This window comes from Molothrus ater, chromosome 3 (genome assembly GCF_012460135.2).
Source record: "Molothrus ater isolate BHLD 08-10-18 breed brown headed cowbird chromosome 3, BPBGC_Mater_1.1, whole genome shotgun sequence".
Taxonomy (NCBI): Eukaryota; Metazoa; Chordata; class Aves; order Passeriformes; family Icteridae; genus Molothrus; species Molothrus ater.
Window position 1 is genome coordinate 38831402 of NC_050480.2, and position 20854 is coordinate 38852255.

Here is a 20854-nt window from a genome sequence, read left to right on the forward strand (position 1 = left end):
TCAATGAAAGAGGATTTTAAGCAGTCTTAGATTACTTCAGATCATCCAAATTACGTTTTTGCTGAAATGGACAGTGCTTTTCTCCACAGGGGTGGAGAAAACTTGGCTTTATTAATACTCCTTTCCAGTCATGATCCAGGAGGCCTCCACACAATGTAGCAGGAGGAGAGCTGGACGATCACCCTATTGGTGCCTTCCCTGACATACCCTCCAAGATAACCCTTACTACACATCTGAGAAGTCACCATGATGCAGATGATGCCCAGCCTTTCCCAAAGACACAAATCCACCAGGAAGCAGTCTTCATTACAGCAAGGGTTGCTGCCTGTGGATCCATGTGTCCTTTTAAAGGGGATGGTGTAGGAGCCCACCCAGGGCCATTGTTCTTCCTATCCCAGTCACTCTTCATTACTGCTCCCAGTCACAGGCAGCAAAATAAGAGGATGCCTCTGAGATCCTGAACACCAGCAGAAAATTAACATCAGCCTGGTGTTTAACAGCAACCCTAATTGTAATTACAGCATATGGTTCTTTTTCTGTGAGATGGGATTTCTTTAGGAAAGAGATTATATAGCATTGTGTTTGTTAAAGAACGACCAGTCATATAAACAATAGAATAATATAATCAAGCAGTAAAGCTAATAGTGCCTCCTAGTCACAGATCTGAAGTTTAATGACTCAAACCTGGCAGCACACTGGGAGACATGAAAAGAAGAGGTTTTCCTAGCTATTAGGAGATGGCAAATAAGCATACACAGGCATGATCCTTTCAAAGGCAAGAGAAGAATCTGTGGCTTAGTTGGTAAACGCACAAATTTTAGACCCATGGCTACATGATGACCTTCTCTGTAGAATCATTTTATCAAGGAGACTGTATTAAAGGCATCTCTATCTGTGCCACCCAGAAAATTTACAGAAGCATAAAACAGAGAGCTGAGTTAGTTAGAAGTACTCCACTATGACTCCTGGACTAAAATGAAACTTCTTAATTTATTGTAGTCATCCTAAGACATATAAGCTCTATCAAATAGTCATCATTACACAGGAATAAAAGCAGTTATGCAAGGAATTATGTTTCTAACCATCCTGCTGTAATTATTCAAGTGGGACTAGCAAAATTTCCCTATATGAACAATTTCCCTATATGAAAATTTCCTACTGCCTCTGGTAACAAATTTCAGGAATTGAAAAAATACAAATTCAGTTAATTTCCAGGCAAATTAACTTTTTAGCAGAGGGGCCCAAGTGCTAAATGTCTGCATTTTTGTATTGCTCTTCCGTGATAAGTATATCTTTTTTATATATATATATATACACTGTATCTTATATATAGGGTACCAAAAGCCACTGATGCAACAAACTTTTACCTGCACTTGCTGGGAGCTGAAGCAGGTTAAGCTCATGGGGCACCTTGCTTGTCCATGGGATTCAATAACACTACTGTCATAAGCTGAGCTGCTCCACAGTGACATGACAGGAACTTATTTCCAGTCCTATGACACATAGTAGGTCCACAATGCCTTGCATCACCTGTGGCTCCATTTAAACTCTTCTATTTGTAGGTACCATGCTTTAACTTGAGGTGCAGCAAGTCCATCACGTGCGGGGCCATCTGACAGGGAGTCTTTGTGCTTTCTGCATGTAGGAGGAAGACGTGGTAGGACATGCTACTAATAGTCTCACAGAATTAAAGAATCATTTAGGTCTCAATGCATGTCACCACAGCTGATGCACTTATAGTCTCCCACGGCAGCTCAAAACCTGGGCATTTTACAGCATGAAAAAAGAGATAGTGAGGAGGGTTTCTGGCTATCCCATGCCAGTGATGTAGCTTGGGGTTTGCAGGGCTGCATTAGATGCTTCCTGCTCCCTGTCCAAAGCCACAGCAGTCTTACTGACAGTGTGCAATGACAGGAGACAACTGCAGGGACAGGAATCCTTAGAAACATTGAAGATCAGGCCGGATGGGGCTGTGAGCACCCTGACCTAGCCTCACTGCAGGTGGGGTGGGACTAGATGACCTTTAAAGATCCCTTCTAACTCTAACTATTCTGTGGAGGCCAGGGAGGATCTGCAGCTCCCATCAAGGGGGGCACACCACAGCATGCCATACCATGCCATTGTCACTGATACTCACCCCAAATGGCCTCATGACAGCTTCAGGAAGGGCAGCTGTGGTCTTGGGGAAAATCAGACCACAGTGCACAAAGCCAACAGCAGCATGGGGTGCCCATTTTGATCCTACTTGTTCGTATCCTGGTACTTCCTTACCAAATTTCTCTGTCCAGTGCACTTGAGGACAGGCAAAGGCAGACATTACTGGGGGAGAGGAGGAAGTAAAATTTATAGCATATTTAGCTCTTCTTGGTTTCTAACTATCCTTTATGCATAATGGCAGTATCTGCTGTAAAGAACTGCACATGGAACCAACCATCACATCACATTCACCTCAGCCATAGATTTTGCAGGTCCAAGTCTCCTGTTGCTAGGTTGAAACCATTCAAATCCCCCAATACCAAGGGACTCAGTGACAATTTACAGTGAAAAGCAAAATCATATCTTAGAGAGAGGAATCAATCTGAAGCATTGCAAGGACAAAAAATGCATCTCAGCACATGTGTGAAACAAATTCTTGTGCTTCATCACCAAGTGAGAAGAGGTTTGGTGGGCTCCTACAGGCAGGACTTGGCTCGCAGCCAGCTGGGCATGGCACCACACCTCTGTGCCATGCCTTGGGCCACCAAAGTGGTTTACACTGCCTCAGCGTTTCCCAGTCAGCAGGGAGGGAGTATGTGCAGAGAAAGAGGAGCTACAAACTCACCTTTGTGGACCAGGAAGATGTAATGTTTGGCTCAATATGGGGCATGATTTGTTTCCTTTCCATGAAGCAGATCTCTGCTTTCAACCACCAGTGAAACACTAATAAGCAAAATACGGCATCTATAAATACCTGGTAGCAGTATCAGCCCTTCTGTGGATACAGCCCTGAGGGAAGGTGGCTAAGGGTCACTCTTAGCCCAAAAAAATCAACTGGCAATCAACTGGCATCACAGTCAGGCAGCTGCTGAAGCCAGAGGGCCAGACTCAGCCTGTCTGCTCCCACTTCATTGCATCTTACATCCCCTTCACTCAGAGAGGATGCAGGAGCCACCAGCTATCCCCTTGGCACCAGAGGAGCTGATCTCAGGAGGCTGAATCCCACCATGTGGCTGCTTATGTCAGGAAGCTCAAGAGCTGATTTAGGTATGTGTGCACAGACACCAGCACAGCCCACACATGAAGGATCAGGAATTTGGGCTGTGTGTGTTACCTGGCAGCTTCCAGTTGCTGAAGACAGCAGGTCTTCAGCAACTAGACTTGCTGTCCACCTCAGGACACATGGGATGGTAAGGTAAGGACTGGGATTTCAGGAGTCCTGGGATTCTGGCACAAGAACCTTACCTTTGCCTTCACCACCCAAGCTCAGAGCCAACACAGTGGGAGGAACAACTACAGGGAAGACAGAGCAAAGCCCACACCCAAATAGCTGCCAACAGGGACTTTGCAACAATAAGACTCAATACATTAAAATTGCTAAGAAAACACACCTGTAACCCCTAGAATTCATGAAATCAGAGATGAGTAATTGTATAAACTACTAGTTACAGAGCCATAGCAGAAACTCACTAATGCAGTTAGAAAATTTCTATTCTTGGTCTGAATTTGGATGCTCCTCTCTTGTGCACATAGAGATTCCTTGGTTAAGAAAGTTAAATAAAACCCATTTCCTTATATAGCAGAAACAATTTAGGCTACAAGCATCCCATGCCAAAAGGATTTTCAGCCTAAAAATTACATTATAATGACAATTCAGACATTAATTCTTTGTTTAAGCCTAGAAGATTGAGCAATTCTTAAAACACAATTCTTTTAATAAAAACAATAATGAAAAATAAATCCACATATTTATAGAAAAGAATTATGGAACTGTCTCTCTTTAGGAGGAAGAAAAAGAGTTGAAAAGACTTTTCTGAGAACTTGCAGTATCTTGTAGTTTGTGTTGCATGTTTCTACTATTTTTAAGATAATCCTAGAGAACAGTGGAGACTTTTTTTCCCTACTACTGTGCATGGTTCAGAAAAGTCTAAATACAGATACACTTTGGTATATGAAAGCCCACTTAGAAAAAGAAACAAACAAGAGCTAGAATTCAAAAACAAACACAGTAAATTTTCTAGAGATGCAGCTGAGTGAGGAAGGTTATACTTTCTAAAATACCAGGAAACAGAGTTACAGTGATGTTCTTCTACGGGATGTACCTACTTAAGTTCAAGTGTCAGTAAACCAAGGGAGCAAACATGCTAATTAATCTGCAGGCCACAGTCTCCACCCACTGACTAGAGCTCTTTTTGTCCTTAACATCGATATCACTGATGAAGAGCAACAGGCTGATGAGCAAAGGCTGACCTGGCAGAGCTGGGGCACAGCAATCTGAAGAGGTGCTCTTTCTTTCTACAACACCTTTATCCAAAAAACATAAGCTCCTTCCAGGAGCAACTTCTGCAGACTGTTTTAAGGAGGAAGAATCATAAAGACACTGAAAGGCTAAACCAGTTGCTTACATTTTACACTGACCAAGGAGCAATCTGAACCTTCATGGTATCTCTTCTAGTCAGTCTACTTGCTGGCTTACTCAGTAAGCCAGGACTCTCACAGATATTGATTTGTATATGTGCATTAATAATAGCTCAACTGTGCACAAATGTAAAAAAAAAAAATTAGAATCAAATTAACCATGAGCACAGGACTAGCATCACCACACAGCCAAATGCATCCTGCATTTAATTCTAGGAACTGGAAAGTAATTTTTAAACAGGTCTGCTAAAGATGTGGAATCCACACATAGAGTTCCTGTGATAATCCTGACCCAATGCATACACAAACCTCTACAGCTCCATGCCATCACCACCGTGCCTGTGGTTCTAAACTGCAGTGCCAGTCCTGTCAATGTCTTGGATGGCCAGAGAAAAAAGCTGTTAAAATGGGACCTTTTTATTTGACAGAGTAGCAGTGTGGAAGCAAACACTGGGAATACTTACACACACTGGTAGAGAAAGACTGAGCCAGCTCACCTGACAGAGCCACGTTGGACTGTGGAATTTATCTCTAGATATGCACATTCATATGTGGAGCCAAGGTCCACGATGACCACGTGGCATAGACAAAGGTACTGTCTTCTGGCACACCATCATAGTGGTCACAAAAGTTGCAGAAGAATCCCTTGTTTGCAGACTTGCTTAGCAACCTTTTTCTGGCAGGGATCAACTACACAGCACCATGCTCTGCAGTGAAGTTTCTCCAGTTGCCCCTGTTTAGCACACGGTTTTCCCACATTTTTTGCTATTTTTTGTGCCCAGGGGCATGAATGGAAAAGCCAGTAAAAAGAAGATGTTGTCCATGCTTTACATCAGAAGAGACATAAAGCTAGTATTGTGGTATTCAAGAAATTCACCCTAAAATCTCTTCCTAATGGTTTTAAAAGGCTGCAAATCCATAGCAGGAGAGAAGGAGCCCTAGAGGACAAAGCAGGTGAAAGCACTGTTACACGCTAGCATCTGCCCACACAAGGGTGGAGAAAAATGGCTGGCATGCTAAAACCCTCCATGTCTGCCTGGCAATCACACAGGCAATCACTTCTTTATCGCTGAGTATAAAAGTGGTGTAGTAGGCCCAGGAAATCATCCACAGAACATGAAGTTAAACCACCAGTACTAGCCAGCAACACAAGATGATGAACAGAGCACAGACTAAATAGAAACAGAGTGCAGCTCCACAATCTTCTGTAATGCTTGAGGAAGGCACATGAGAATTTCAAAGGTAATTTAGGGGGGGATTAAAATTATTTTTAGCAATTTTCATTAAAAAAAACCTGCAGTTAAAAATTAGGTGAGAGAGTTCAAACCCAACTCTGTAGTCTTACCACAGTGTATGTTAAATATACAATTAAAAAATCCAGCTAGATCATTACCCCTAATAGCATCTGTGAGTTTCTAAAACTGACATTTCTGTCGACATCTGAATTGGTCACTGGAGGTGGTAAATAAGATGATTTGCCACAGATGTGAGGAACCAAATCCCAGAGCTGTGCAGAGAACAAATGAGAGCTCTGTTTGAGCCACAGCAGAGGCTTCTTTCCTCCCTGTTTGAGGCCAAACGCACCCACAAACAGCTGCAATAAAGCCATCGCATCAGTTACGGCCCTACCACTGCCGGGGAACTGCACAAAGTTGCATTTACTTGTTAAAAATGATTGATTTTAGCTGCCCTCCATATCCACGCTCCACACAATTCCCCTGCACGCTATACCATCTGCTTAATTCTCCCAGGTTGGCTGTGGCATACCGTGACATCCAAAAATCAATCAGAACCACTCGAAACGTCAGCAACCGAGGAAGAGCGGCTGCACGTCTGATCTCACCACTTGTTTTGCAGAGTACTCTTGCTGCCTGCCCAGCTAGTGTGGAGACAGTACATTTCTCCCCTTTCCAACAATGTGATCTTATCTCAGGCAGCTGGCCTGCACTCTGCACTTTCATTTTTATTGTGTGGGTTCTCAAACCCTGATGCAAATAGTCTGCTGAACATCCTCCCTCCACGGCATGTAGAGGCTTTTTTTTCCCTCTTCAGCCTCCTTCCACACGGCGCGCTCCAGCGTCAGGCTGGCTCCGGCCAGCTCCCATTGTTCACATTGTTATTTTCATGTCAAGGGCGTGAGAGGAATTTTTTTTTTTTTTTCTGCCAGAACAACCATTTAAAGCCTAGGCCTTGAAAATACACTTACCACTTGCAGGAAAACAGTTACTGGATTCTCTGCAAGGCCAAAGGTGAGGGACAGAGCCACGTAGTTAAAAAAAGTGAATGCTGATACAAATGAAAAACTGAACCAAAGAAGGAAGCCATTTGCAGAAGAAAACGAACACACCAAAAGTTTAATTTGTTCTGCAGTGGCCTACATAGAGGGTGAACTGCCACAGCAGATTAGACGAGTGGTCCACTGGGGCTGCCGTGCCAGCACCGCTGTAGCTATCTCTAAAAGCGCGAGAGAAATGATGCGTGTGACCTGGAGTGACAAAAGGGAAGAGGTAAGGAGCCAGTTAATTGTGCAAGGCTGTGCACGAGCTCTTTCCCAACACCTGCTTGGGAGCCATACCATCACTTATTCCTGCAGGTGCTATGATAACAAATGCTGCATTGTGCCGCGAAATTGCCAGTCTTTCAATGGGGAGTCCACAGCAGTCTATTTCAAGTGCATCCACCTCTTGCAACTGCAGGCTGCAGCAGCTGACAAGGTGTTGGGAAAGGAAGTATATCCTTTGATCAGCTCTACATTTACTATACTAACTTTACATTGAGGAGTGTAAAGGGGCTTCACTCAAGAAGAGAACCAGGAAGGAAATGAAAATGTTTCACTATTCCCTTCACAGGTTTTGGGGTTTTAAAAATATTTTTAGATATGATCTCCTTCACAGTTCAGAAAGCCTCAGGCCAGTCTCCTGTAACCTTGCTTTAAAATCTCTTGCACACTGATCCTGCCTCCTCCTGTGACTGCTTTTATCACATCTTTTCCGACTGCTGCCACTGAAGAGATGGCAACCTTTCACATGATATTTCTGCCTGCCCTCAATTCTATGCCATGTAGGTTTACACCTTCTAGTTGAATTTTAATCCCCTCTTTAATATAACTGAGTATCCTAGCAACTCCAATGGCTATTGTGGTATCCCTAAATACCCCCACCAGGTTACTCAGAAGAAACTGTAAGTGTTTGAAAGAAGGAAACCTATTAGAATTCATGGAAATCCCTCAAAATTGGTAGGGTTTTAGCTAATATGGACTCTCCTACTTCTCTCTGTACCTTGTGTTCTTCATGCTCAGAGAACCAGTTCCCAATTTACTTTCTACTCCCTCTTAAAAATCCTTCAAATGCTTACAATGCTCTTGGTTCAAGTAGCAGTTTCTCCTAATTATGAGTTCCCTCTAACTTTTGTATGGTCTGAGTTGCTGCCAGCCATCATTTGTTTATTCTGTGGCTTCATAGCATGCCCCTTGTTCGGAATAGCAGATACCTGCACTTCCAAATCTTACCTCATCAGTTCAGTATAGGTTCCTTGCCTAGTAGCTCTGTATTTGCTTTCAAAGTTTTATCAAAGAGGTACACTAAAAAGGTCTTGAAAGATAGAGGCACTTGGCCAGGAACTGGTTCTTCAGGACCCTACACTGGCCTTTCATCTCTCTAATTATGCTCTAAATGACTCAGCAAGCAGTCACTACAGGCACTACAACAACAACAACTTCCCCTCATCACAAACAGGTAGTTATAACTGGCTAAAATACAACAGTTATTCAAAAAGCTGTCTGGTCCTTTAAAGAAACCAAGAAGTCTATTTCTTACTCAGGATATCACCCTCCATCTGAAGAAGCAAGCTGAGACCCCTGTGGACTTCACTAGGATTCAGGTGAAGCCCATAATTCATTATTTTTGTAAGTCCACACTACTTGTTCAAAAGGCCTTACATGTTTACTGGTATCTTTTAGTCCTGATAATTTTTTGAACTTCAGGTTCTCAGGAGGCTTTAAATTTCCCCCCTTAGATACTCCAGTTCAAGAAACACAGATAAGAAAAAAAATTATTTACAAAAGTCATGTCTCCTTTCCTGTGCCAAGTAGCTACTGATATGGTACTTGTAATTTTAGCTCATTTTGAGCAACCCCAGGTTTCAATCATGCTCTTCTGCATATTTCTAGCCAGATGCTATCATGTCACTACGGATGGTCATGGGAGGTCAAACTATTGACCCTTCTCACCTCTGTTAGCAACACATGCATCTAAACTACTCATCCCTTTCTAAAACAGAAGTTTTTTGCCTGCTCTTCCCCCACCACACCCAGCAAACCTTCCTCTTCGCTCGTGTTGCATACATCCCCACACATGTTTTCTGGACGGCAGCTTAGGGAATTATGGCAAAGGTACAAGGGCTGGCAGCAGAAATCAACACTAGCTCTGACAGGGTGCAATGAGTAGATGGGTCCCAACTGTGCCACCTCAGACAAACACTCAGCCTTTATTTCATCCTTCCAGGGCTCAGCTCTTCCAGATGGGAGGGAAAGGAATGCAAGGTACCTTCTCACTAGCACAGGGCTGGGAAGCTGAGTTTGGCATGACTGTTGGGTAATCTATGTGTGAGGCAGACAACAACTGCTCCTTCCTCAGAGGAGCTGCCCACCATCAGTGTGCAGTCACTGCTATTGCTACAGTCTTGTCTCTCAGGAAAGCTTCTGGGGCAGTCCTGTCCTCTCACCCTGCAAAGAGCAGATGGAAATTATGCCATTTGCCCCCAGAAACATGTGCACAAGTGTGTGCAGGAGTCCATCGTGGGGCTACCAATACTCTCTCCTAAAACCTTCTCATGTGCTGGGAGAGGATGACCAAGAGACTGACTATTGGAGAGGAGCAGTAGGTCTTGGCAAAGTGCTTTGCTACTGGCCTGTTATTAAAAATAAGACCAGCAACATTATATGGAAAATTGAATTCCCTCAAATTTTGAAGAATTTATCTGATGTGGGAAGGGATCAGGTCATCTCCCTCAAGTAAGTATGTGCAACACAGTGTTTGAGTGAGATGTACTGAGACAGCTAAGGAGGCACCTCACTTTAAACAAAGACTATAACCACATAGTTTGTTCCTATAGTCATTAGCCTTCTAAGTACGAATACTTTTGTCTTGGGCTTTGATTAGTAAACCATTGCTTTATTTTACTGCTAGGCCTGCCCAGCTTTATGGAACAAGATGAATTACGTGAGAAAAACAATAAGGGAAGAAAGATACAGTGCTGAACAATATGCAAACCAGAAGAATACTACAGGAGCTTGGGGGGCAGGAATATAGAAGGGAAGGTGGAGCAGGATGCTTACCCTCTGCTGTAAGAATACAAATCTCATCTAACCTGTGCCTCCTCTCCACATCCTTCCAAAGCAGCTACTGGGGTACAAGCACAGAGCTCACAAGGAACATTTCCACACCCCTTCCTCCACAGCACTTGCCATGGAACTAGCAGAGGCAAGCCAGGACATCAGTTCACTTCCAAATCTTAAAGAGGAATAGATACATTTTGGTAGGCATCAAACAAGCTTCCTTCTGCACTTTGTCTCAGTGACACATTTCTCTGATGGAAGGGTGTCAGGGACAGCTCTTCACCACACCCTGAACATGTCCAGAGGAGGTGCAGGACTTTCCCCACTCTACTCTGTTTTAATAAACTTTGCTGCTTCTTTTAGCCTTATGCTCTTTTGTGCTCATAAAATTCAGTTATGGCCACTACTGAAGTGTTAGTAATTACTTAACAGTAACTAGCCATGCTAGAAACGGGTATAGGTCCACAAAGAGTACACTCATTTTTCTTCCTTTTGGACATTTTGGACACTCACTGAGTAAGAGTTATTTCTCAATAAAGCTGGAGCTAATCTTTCCTGCACTTTAACTCATCCCTGAATTTTGAGCATGCAATTGATAAAATTGGAAGGAAAAAACACCAAAAGAAAACAAAGAGAAAAATAGCTGAAAGGAATAAAAATAAACAGAAAAGAGCACTGGATTACATTTTCAAAACTGCTACTAAATACTCTTTGGATTTGTCAGCCCTCTAAAATAACTTGGACTAAAAAATTTGCATTCTTTTTATTCCACTGAGGAATTGTGCCCTTGACTACCCTCTTATGCATTTGTTTGGGATTTTTTTTTTTTGTGAGGATTACATGAAGAATTAGACAAATTTATGAATTACCTAGAGAACACAATCATTTACTCATAAGCAATATAAAGAATATATGCAGTTAATCTGATACATTCACAGCTAATCTATTCCTGTCTAACCAGTTCTTGGGAGACCTAATTGGCAAGGGTTCCCTAATCAGCTAGAAAGAGAGAAGACTGAGGGTGAAGTGGGGAGCACCACCCCATACTTCAGAGGCAACCATTCTGTATCCTTGGAGGACTGGGTTTCTGACTCTCAAAAGACATATGACTGTTAAGAAAAGTGAAGAATGAGAGCGGACCTGACCTGCCAGATTAGGCATTTTCCCATGGGAAGCTAACAAATTCCCTGCAGAGGATTTGTGATTTCTCCCTGTCCCCTCAGGTAGCACAGTGCTACCAGAGGCACAGTCATGCCTCTCACTAATTTTCTTCTGCTTTGATACAGACTTGCATTCTCTGTGTTTTACTAGCTACAGAGGACAAAGCATGTTTTGTGCCAAATAATGACTTGATTTGAAAGGGTTAAGTTTAACAGATGCCAATATAATTCTTTAAAATCCCATCCAATCCTTAATTGCTGGTAACAAAGACTATTTGCAGCACACAGAGTTGCCGGGAATACTCTTCTGCTTCAGTGTTGCTGGCAAGGAAAAGGCTCGTTGACAAATGCTCATTTTTCTGTGGCACACTTTGCACACCCTGCTTTGGCTGATGCTGCCAGGGTGGTAATACTGAGAGGGGTACACAAAACGCCTAAAGGTAGCCTAAAGGTAGCTACAGAAGGCTACCTAATCTAACTCTAAAAATAACAAGACCATGGACAGAACAACCACCTCCAGACACTCCAGCCCCATGGCACTGTGGGCTCAGGAAGGCATCTAAGCAAAGTGCTTAGTCCCACCTTTCACTGACCAGTTGCTAGTTAGGAGGGAGCTATGGAAATGGAGGGAGAGGGTGAAGAAATGAAGGGAGGTATAATAAGGAGGTAGATCAGGTGGCTGGGGCTGTCTGGAAGCACCAAATGAGCAGTCCTGCCCTTGATTCCTGCAGCTTGGGCAGGGCAATGCAACAGACCAGACCTGTTGCTCAGACCATATCATACTCATCAAACTTGCTATGCTATCATGAGGAGCAAAGGGAGGGAGCTGACTTCTCTGACTAGCAGGGCAACATCCAGGATGGGCAGAGTGAGTGTGCCACAGCAACAGTGCCCATCCAAGGCACCTTTCTCAAGCCCCTGTCTCCTGTGCCCCTATTACGTACAAGGGCTGCTGGCCACTGAACACCTTATCATTCTCACCTTCCCATATTTTTTTGGCTGAAATGAAATATCTTACCTAAATAGCAACAGGAAATGTTAAGCAACATAATCTCCCCACAGAATAAAGCAGCAAGTAAAAAAACAAAAAGCAAAAACAAAACCAAACAAACAAACAAAAAAAAAAAAACTCGAAAAAAACCACCCAAAAAAACCCAACAAAAAAACCCAAAAAACAACAAAAAACCAAAATCAATTGTTTGGCAGCATTCATTCCTTGCAAAAATCTCCTCTCATTGAGGAAGTTTCCTGAGAAACACAGGATTCACCACCTTTCATTTGTCATCACCACTGTCCTTCAGTCCTGGTGCCACATACCCCAGCCCATACACACAGACGCTTCTTTTTGGAGCAATGGAGTGCCAAGAGGCTACTCTATACTTGGAGCCTTTGGAAATGAGCATTAGTCACCTTTCTTTCCCCTGGACAATACTGTACCCTCTTACATGCTTTTTCTTGCCCTTCCCTGCTCATAATCCTCATGCCTTCACTTTCCCCTCCCACAGCTCACCAAAGAGCACCCCTGCCCCATGTGAAGGGCTCCTGTGTCCCATTACTGACCACAGGATCCTCCTAATCCTCTGTACTCGGTTTTGAGACCACTACAGATGCAATGCAGATTGAGGCCTCCCAAGGCATCAGACTAAAGACATCCTGTGACTTTCAGCTAACCTTCCACTGAGCAGCACTGTAATACTCACTTACAGACACTGTAAGTGCAGAAGCACTTCTCAATAGCAATAAAAATAATGTTCTTTTCACTCTGCTGAAAACATGGAAGATTTCCAGAAGCAAGTCAGGCAGTCAGCCTCCCCTCAACACCCACTCCTGCAGGCGTGCGTAGGGAAGAAGTTCACTTTCTGACATGGAAGCCTGTCATTCCTCCAACCTCTCTCTCTTCTCTGATGCCCACATACAAACTCTTACACTTTGTTCCTGGATACCTTTCCTCCCTCAGAGATTGGCTGAGCCACACAAGCAGATCACGGGCCTCTGTATTCAAGGTGCAGCTCAAAAAGTAAAAAGAACATCTTCTTATAAGGCCATGGTAACACACTAGGGTCTGGCTCAGTGAAAGAATGTATCTGCCACCCTCTCCACACCATCATAAATTAACTTAAAGTGATAAAATTATTCATTCAGACTTTACTACCTCCTCTGATGAAGACTGCATTGGCCAATTATTTCAAGGAATGCCACATTACAGATGGGAACTCATTCACTGAATTGTTTTATAGGCCAGTGCTCATCAATTTTGCATAGGCTGCTTTGTTTTTAGAGCTATTTTCTAATCCTAACTCATATCACAGACACACATCTCTGCTTGGATTAATTAAGATCTCAGAGAGAACCTTCTGCTCCATTACCCTCCGTTACTGATTTATAAAAGAGGCCATGAAGCAATGTTCTTAATGATAATGAAGAGGATATTTTATCCCTTAATTCCGTTCCTGGGCTTGAAATGCAGAGAGATGTAGATATTTCAGGGAATAAGGAGAAAATCTTTACTAGTTGCATGACATCCTTCATTGGCAGACGCAATACTTAATTTTTCTCTCCATAACAAGCATTTTGGTTAGTGATCCTTCACCCTATCAAACAGTGATAAGAAGACAGAGACCACCACCACCCTACACTAAGGGGACAGACCAGCAGGAACTCATTTTTAACAATAATGATATGAAACAGCTCAACAGGACCTCAAAAGAAGTAAAGGTCATAGGAAACTTAGGCCAGTCCCAATACATGGAGACAGGATGATTATGCAATTCCTGAGAGTAAGGACAAGAGGAGTGTGGAAAGCACTACGGAAAGACAATAGGCTAAGTGAGCTCTCCTGCAGGCACCAACCAACTGAGATGCTTAGCCACCTAGGTTTATTTTATACAACCAAAGTAAAACTGTCCACATCAGCTCTGAGCCACAGACCAAAAAATTCAACAAGATGGGTAGTGTAATATCGAGGATTTGCCCCTACCAAGCCCCCCACTGTTTGATGGGACAGAAATCCAGCCCCCAGCAGGAGAAAGCACGAATGGGAAGGTGAAAAAGCTGAGTTACAGCAACAGAAGTGGATTTCTGAAGTGGTCCAAACAGGCACAGGTCTGGCTCTCAGGAGTTTGACTTTATTTGAGCAGTAATCCAAAACAATCTTATTCCCACCATGAATTTCCTATAAACAGGAAGCAGCAGTGACATTGCTAAAAATGACAGCTTCACAGCACCACAGAGGGAATCCCAGGATGTTCCTCTCACAGGCAGTCACTGCTCTGCAAGTGCAGAAGAGCTGCAGACCTTGGGGGGGTCTGTATTTCCATGGGATGAGACCTTGGGGCCTGTATTTCCATGGGATGAGACCTTGGTAGAGATACACTTTTCCTCCAGGGTGTCCTTCATCGCCTGCTTCTCTGCACCTCCCAGCATCCGCCCACAACTACTTTCACTTAGAAAACTAGACTATCAAAAAAGGTTATCTTCATTTTAAATGGTTTACCTAATCTCACCTAACCCCAATTTTAACTATGTTGTTTTTGTAAAGCTGAAGGCAATTGGCAAAACAAAAGTGTTTGTCTTTTACCTATCTGCAACCTCATCACACACAAAATACACTGTCAAAAGCAGGTCTGCTTCTTTCCAAAACCAGCAAGCTAGGTGGGTAGCCCCCAGAACCTACGGGAAAATTTACCTGGACTTATTTCTGTAGCATCAAGGCACCTCTCTCTGCATTTTATACTAATTGGGCAGAAATATAAACCAGAATTGATTTCCTGTATATCACACAAAAAATTTAACAGAACAGACAAACCCTGACTCCTTCAGAACCTATAAGAGACATCAGAGAGGTTTATGGGCCATGTAGGTCGTCGTGTGCACCATCAGGCATATTGAAACTAGATCCCACTTGCTAGTTTGTACAAGCCTGCTAAAAAGGATGTTTATCTCAGAGTGAAAACTGATATTCGCCATTTTTGAGAGATTTTTAACAAGAGATTGTGTACCATGGCTCAGTTAATGTCCTTGTTTTCAGTCTCAAGAATAAGAGTTTTTATGATTTTTGGATTAAATACTTTTGGTGTACAGAGAAAATTATTCTGTTCTGCTACTTTTTTTTTGTATTTTTTCTTTATACCAACTTAATTTTGGTAAGTCATACTAAGAGAGGCACAAACTAAAGCATACAGCACTTACTAGCTATAAAACAAGAAAGATATAATCTGTGCTGTCTAGCATTTCTCCACCAAACTGAAGGCCAATTTTACTCTTGCTGAAGCCCTAATCCCATCTGAATTCTTCAAAAGAGAGGCAGAGTTCCTCTGTCTTGTACCACACTGAAGACATACATATTCACAAGTAATTTGATAAACAATTATTTTGCAGTTAAGATGAGTTTGACAGATACAAATGGAATCACACTAATTTTGTCTGATTGGGTCAAAATAGTATTCCATCTTGGCCACTAAAAGAAAATAAAAGGAGAAAATAAATGCTTGCATTTTACAGAGTACTGCCTGAAGGCCATTTTTCCTTCCCACCAGTGCCAAGATGCAAAGCTCTGATTCTGTAGGTGTTCAGAGCCAGACAGGAGCTTTCCCTCAGACACAGCTAATGAGAGCACCACTCTGCTACAGGGCTGGCAAAAGATGATGGCCTTTATTCTATAGGACTGTTTCATTGACACTGATGGCTGTGACTTCTGCAGCTGAGTAAAGACAACAAAGATATGTACTTGTAGAATACTGCTGGCATTAATCTGCTCCCATACACTATTATTTCTTATCTACCCTGTGTCCCTGCATCTCAGCCAGAACCTCACAGTTCCCAACAGCCAGGCCTTTCATCTGAGGCTAAGAGCAGTAACTTGTAAGAAAGCTGTTGAGTAAGCAGGGGTCTCACAGCAAGAATACCTGCAGGAAGTACCTGCAATATAAATATGCACACACATGCTAACAGGTAGATGGTGCATCAGCTCACACCCCGTGAATCTTGTACAGCCCATGTGAAGAATCACACTGAACTCTCTAATCTGTGCATGGAAGTCTTTTTCCAGCTTAAGGGGAATGCCTGGGCAATATGAGGTGAGAGCTGATCCTGCATCAGTGCCTCAAGCCTTTCAAGGACAAGAAAGGCAAAACCAGAACAACACATTGGAGACACCACTTAAAGGGATCAGACACTGCAGCTCAGTGACAGATCTATGAGCCAAACAGAAATCAGACCCCACCCTGGCTACAGATTTCCACAGACCTAAGAACTGCCCAGCTCCCTGGGCACAATAATCCCAGGGAGAGAACTTTTCCAGACTGGCTGTAATGATGGCAATTTCTCACATACACTCTGCCATGATAGCTCAAAAGCCACGCAGCAGAGCAAGCAGAGCTGAAAACACTCTTCCTGGCTTTATTACTACATTGTAAACAATCACCTTCACTTCCATTATATTCCTACCCAGACACTCAGAATGTTTTTTCGTTGTATTATTTTAAGAGGAGAAACGTACACGCTCTATTTTCCATTAAGCTCTTTACATATGTATTTTCCAGACATTTCTGATGATCACCATTCAGATCTTCCTTCCTAAAGACAAGGTGATTTAAAAAAAAAAAAAAAAAGTCATTTACTCCCTCCACATTTACCTCCATATTTCTAAAGCTGACAGTTTTTTCTTCAGGATTGATTGGGGGTGGGGGGGGGGGTGGGGGTAGGGAAGTTATTTGTTTGTTTTAAAATGATAACAGCCAGACTTGGAGAATAGAGAGAATGAAATCTCAGAGGGCTCCAGCAGTCTTTAAAAAATTCCCCAGAAGCAGTTTAATACTGCTAAAGGTTGATTCATGCAATAAATGATGCATCAGAGGCATATAATTTTTACTGATACAGCAAGAGCTCAGTCTACATATATGTATGTCCTCATGCATATTCACAGCCTGCAATACAACTTAAAGCTGAGACAAACTGCAAAAAGGCTTTTTCATTCTCTAACATGAAACATATGTTAAGAGCATGCTCTCTTTATAAATTTCAGCATAAACTTGGAGGACATTAATTTAGATACCAACACGAATTATGACATAAATTTAAGAAGATATCTCTATTTGAATCTTTAAAACTTGTGCTTTAAGTGGCTGCATTCCAGCAAAGACAAAACGGGTAGCAGAGTCTAAATTCTAAGGCCAAAAGCTTAAAAGTATTTAGTAATTTTAGATGCTCCCTCTGAGATGTTTTGGGTCTGCCAAAACTGTAACAAAATAAAAGCTCATAATTTTGTAAATGTCAACTTCTCTCCAAATTCACATGCAAAACCTTAGGTTTCTAGCCCTATATTTGGTTACATTCAAGTTTAACTACTGACAGTTTCAGCACATAGTAATAATCCGTACTCCTTCATGAGATTCTGATTTCAGCAGTCAATATAGTTAAGCACTTTAACGTATGCAGAGTAATGTCCTAGGTTTCATTTCAGCTGTATTTGCTCCCCACCTCCAAAAATCCGACTATTTCTATTTAGGAGTCCTGACACAGAATTAAGTGTAGCATGGTATTTAAGAGCCATACAAGTCCTGCTGTCCAGAGGTTTTGGTATTTTGTCAGAGTAATGAAATATCACAATCCTTTCACAGATGAGAAAACTTAAAGTGAGAAAGACATTTTATACCAATGGAGATGTTCTTTAAAAAAGTGTGGTGCTTTAAATGGGAAATTTGCAGACTGCAGTATTACAGCCTTCTACAAAGGTAACACACTAAAGATCCTTCAATAGCCAAACATGTCATTGAAGCTAGGCAAGAAATTAACCAGATATTTAGCAGAAGCAAGGCTTTCTTGGAAAACTAAAGAAAGCTGCAATTTCATAGCAAGAGATCTGAATGCTATCAACTAAAAGCAAAAAAACCCAAAGGTTAAACAATGAGCCTTCGGACAAATAGTTCTAACACAGATTTTCCATAACAAAAAACATGTGGCTCAAAGAAGTTATGAACCACTTAAGTGGCTCATTTGGGAAATTTAATCCTTTGACAGTACTGGTGTGTAACACCAATCCCCTTAGTGGCTGAATTTTACTAAGTCCTGTGCACCACCAAGGATTCTGACTTAAGAATCTAAGGACAAAAAGTTACACTGGGGACTCCCTAGAGGTGAGCATTCTTCACCTCCAAGCAAGAACCCCTGTGACAGTCACGATTCAGAGAACAAATTTCCATTGCTGCATACAAAATAGCAGTCAAAGCAATATCTGTTTCAGATCTTACTTAAAGTTATGCTGAAACAGCCAAATACCAGCTCACTTACGTAGCTTGCTGACTCGCTTTCTGCATTTCCACATTTCCAGCTGAATGTGAAGATGTACTTTTCCCAACTTCTCTGCTGCTTCATCTTCTGCATAAAGATAATGCTGGACAGCGCATCACAGAAGCTGCATCCTTCTTCTTTTCAAACTCCAGGCCAAGGTTCTGTTTACACATGTTGATAAAAATTCTCTTGAGACATATAATTTGCAATACTAAATGAACAGAAGCCTGCCATCCTGATGAAAATTTGCAAACCATAAAATTAACTAAGAGAACTTGGTCAGAGAATCAAGGCGTACCAAACATGGCTTCCATAAGAAGCCAATGACAGCTGCATAAATTGTTTGTTTTGGTTGGGGTCTTTAGAAAGCAAAACCATTAATTTAAAAGTGGCATATTGCCAACAGGTTCCTGTTTCTTTTTGTTTTCTTGTTTTGATTTATAAAGAATGATTTGTCAGGCAAAAGCTGTACTTTTGGTGTGAAATAGGTACCCAAGAGCCCCTAGACTACATAGGATGGGGAAATACTTTTCTAACTTGTAACTCTGTGGAGAGAGAGATTAATGGGCGGCTCTTGTTTCTGTCAATGTTATCTCTTGTAGCATCACCATGCCAGTGCAGGGAGCTCTCATTCTTCATGGCTTCTTCTCCATCTCCCCACACCAAACAACATACTCAGTTGTTAATTGGACTATTTAAATCCAAACTCTAGGGACCTCAGCAGACATACTGAATATCCATGTTAACAGATATATTAATATAAGATCTCTTGTTCTACACAGGTGAGCAATTTACTTGAGAGAATGGAACAAACTAGACATAATGCTTTAACTGCATTTTTTCCACACAAGTCTCCACCCTTCATGCTAAATCTAGCCCTGAGAGCTAACTAAAGATTTCTGCCCCAGAACTCAGGTAGGCAGGTTGGTTGGTGGCTCACTGGCTGGAAACCCCTCTGCTGTGTTTAAAGGTCTTTATAAATAATGTCAATATTTCATGTAATTGTTTTTTCAACATGGCCAGGTTTCTGTGCACTCTAATTGTTCTATATCAATGTGGTAAACACTTCCTGTAGACAATTTGTTAGGAAGTTTGGATTTTATATAACCCAGGAAATGAAGTCACCAGACCTGTGAGCTGCCTGGAGTGATTCAGCCCCCTGGTTCCTGCAATAAGCAGGCACTTGAGACACAAAAATCCAGAGGCAATGACAAACTAATGCAAAGAAAAAGGGTGTATACTAGTTTTTTTATTTTTATCCCTGGTGCCAAAATTAGAGATAAATTCTGATCCCTTTTCTCTCTTGTCTTCATTGCATTGGGGAACAGAACGGGACACAATGTGTAGGAGGGTATTGAAGTTTCTTTTTGTATCTTTTCACTAAGGAAGCAGTACTTTTTCTTCTTTACTTCTTATTTCTATTGGTTACGAAATACATGTGTCACTTTCTAGTAACTTCCCTGGTTTTGCATCATCAGTCACTTATCAGTGCTCTGGAAAAATGCTACATAGCTACAGCTAAGGCAGCATTCCCTGAAATGGCCTAAGAGTTCTTAAAAGTTCATAGCTTTTAGTTCAAAATTAACTTGGATTTAGAGCTTTCTGCTGGTTCTGATTGTTTCAGAAAGCCTGTGAGAAAACTCAAGAAAACCTAAGATCTAGACAGTGGAACAGGCTGCCCAGAGAAGTTGTGGACTCCCTATCCACGGAAGTGTTCAAGGCCAGGTTGGATGGTGCTGGAGCAATCTGGTCTAGTGGAAGGTGTCCCCGTCCATGGAAGGAGGATGATCTTTTCAGTCCCTTCCAAACCATTCTATGATGTCATTTTCTTCCCTGAAAGTTATTTTACAAGTCTTTTTGAAATGTACAATTTGTCTCCTTCACTGTGAGTGGCTTGCCTGAGCGATGCTCTCCAGCATGAATGGAAGTTCTTGTCTAGCCATCACCACCATACATTTGTGGTGTGTGACCTCAAAACAGCCTTCCACCGGAGTCCTCTAACTATGCAAGAGGAACAAAAATATTAGCTAAGCAGAATAGCATTTCCTTCCAATGGCCATAATAAATGTCATTGCAAACAAAGAAGAAAAAGAGAGACAAAAGAGAAAATGTAAAAAGACTAAAGGAATTTCACACTGCAGACAAAGGAATAATCCTTGGCTGTACAACATCCTGGAAAATATTCCCCATTTAATAAAGGTTTAAATCAGGAAATTTGTTCAATCCATATATGTTCCAGTGGTAAGATCACACTACAAAATCATCTTCTGAACTGACTGGCTTTGGAGACAGTTGCTGGAACCTGAGGACTTCTGCATGTCTAAGCTTTATACAGAGGAGAGATTACTCTGTAAATCACTTTCAGTTCCTCTTCTTATATGATCCTTATTGTTGATGTGGGTGGGCACATTTAGGTGTCTTTTCCTCTATCCTTCCAACACATAGGCAGAGGTTTGAA

The 20854-nt window shown here is 42.0% G+C and overlaps 1 protein-coding gene across 2 annotated transcripts in view; it reads right to left on the minus strand.

Annotated features, from left to right (window-relative positions):
- Positions 1-20854, minus strand: part of PDE10A (phosphodiesterase 10A) — a 344241-nt gene that overhangs the window by 206147 nt on the left and 117240 nt on the right. The window contains exon 2 of one of the 2 annotated variants that reach the window (XM_036379649.2): positions 18397-18557. The exons of the other annotated variant lie outside the window; for it this stretch is intronic. Within the exon in view, the coding sequence (XP_036235542.1) occupies positions 18397-18430 (34 nt within the window). The 5' untranslated portion in view covers positions 18431-18557. The remainder of the gene's footprint in view (positions 1-18396; positions 18558-20854) is intronic. 2 annotated transcript variants of the gene reach the window in all.